The sequence below is a fragment of the Helobdella robusta genome (assembly GCF_000326865.2).
Source record: "Helobdella robusta unplaced genomic scaffold HELROscaffold_37, whole genome shotgun sequence".
NCBI classification, from domain to species: domain Eukaryota; kingdom Metazoa; phylum Annelida; class Clitellata; order Rhynchobdellida; family Glossiphoniidae; genus Helobdella; species Helobdella robusta.
Window position 1 is genome coordinate 1574852 of NW_008704785.1, and position 1283 is coordinate 1576134.

At 37.8% G+C, this 1283-nt stretch overlaps 1 protein-coding gene across 1 annotated transcript in view; it reads right to left on the reverse strand.

The window, feature by feature from the left end:
- Positions 1 to 504, reverse strand: part of HELRODRAFT_83483 (hypothetical protein) — a gene marked incomplete at both ends in the record, with an annotated part of 4338 nt that extends 3834 nt beyond the window's left edge. The window contains one exon of the mRNA XM_009023620.1: positions 300 to 504. Within this exon, the coding sequence (XP_009021868.1) occupies positions 300 to 504 (205 nt within the window). The remainder of the gene's footprint in view (positions 1 to 299) is intronic.
- Positions 505 to 1283: the final 779 nt, after the last annotated feature.

Genomic DNA, 1283 nt, shown 5'->3' on the forward strand with positions numbered 1-1283 from the left:
TCGTACATAAATGTGTTTGCATATCAATATTATCCCAGAACCATCTTTAATTAAAATAAATAATTCTGTAAGAATCTAATCTTGCAATTTAGAAGACCTTCCAATCAATTAACCAATCAATCAACCAACCAATTAATCAATCAACCAACCAACCAATTAATCAATCAACCATTCAATCAATCAACCAAACAATTAATCAATCAACCATTCAATCAATCAATAGATCATTTCTAATCCCAACCCTAACCCTCAACCAATCGCCAATCAGCCACCCCAGCACTTCTTGACCAATCACAGACCCTCGTAATCAATGGCTCCGTCTCCATTGATGTCAGCCTCCTTCATCATCTCATCCACTTCCGTTTCCGTCAATTTCTCCCCGCAACTCATCATGATGGCCTTGAATTCGTCAGCGTGAATCAGCCCACTACCATCCCGGTCGAAAATTTTAAACGCCTCGCGAATGTCGGCATTTAGATCGACCTCGACAAACTTTCGCGCCATTAATCTGATGAATTCCATAAAATCCACCGTCCCGTTTCCTGGATGGTTGGTTGGTTGTGATTGGTTTGTTGGTTGGTTGGTCGGTTGGCTGGTTGTTTGGATGGTTGGTTGGTTAGTTGGTTGGTTGGTCGGTCGGTTGGTTTGTTGATTGGTTGGTTGGTTGGTTGGTTGTTTGGATGGTTGATTGGTTTGTTGGTTGGTTTGTTGGCAACAATAACAACAATAATAAAATCAATTCTACTGATAATATTAATAGCAAACATAAAATTAAGAGTATTTAGAGATAAAACCATCAATTAAGCGTAAGACTTATCGTCGCAATCCTTGATTAATGTACAATGGTGGTAGATTTAATTAAAAGTGTACACACACACACACGCACACAAACACATACACACACACTAACACACACACACATATGTACGTAAATACATACATACATACACAGATAACACATTTTCATACATATATAAGTGAAAACTGATTGATCGATTTCATTGAAAAGTTATACACATACCCACACACACATACATACACACACACAAACACACATACCATACAAACACACCAATATACCAAGCAGAAATGATGGATTGAAGCTTATTTCGGCGATATAACGCGATGACATTTTTCAAAAACTTGACACGACACTGGACACATATTGAAAATGAAATGAACCAAAATTTGGATGGACATATTTTAGAGTGGCCACATTGTGAACAAATGCTGTTTGTTTGTCCTTTCGTTTGTTTGCTCGTTCGTTTGTTTGTTCGTTCGTT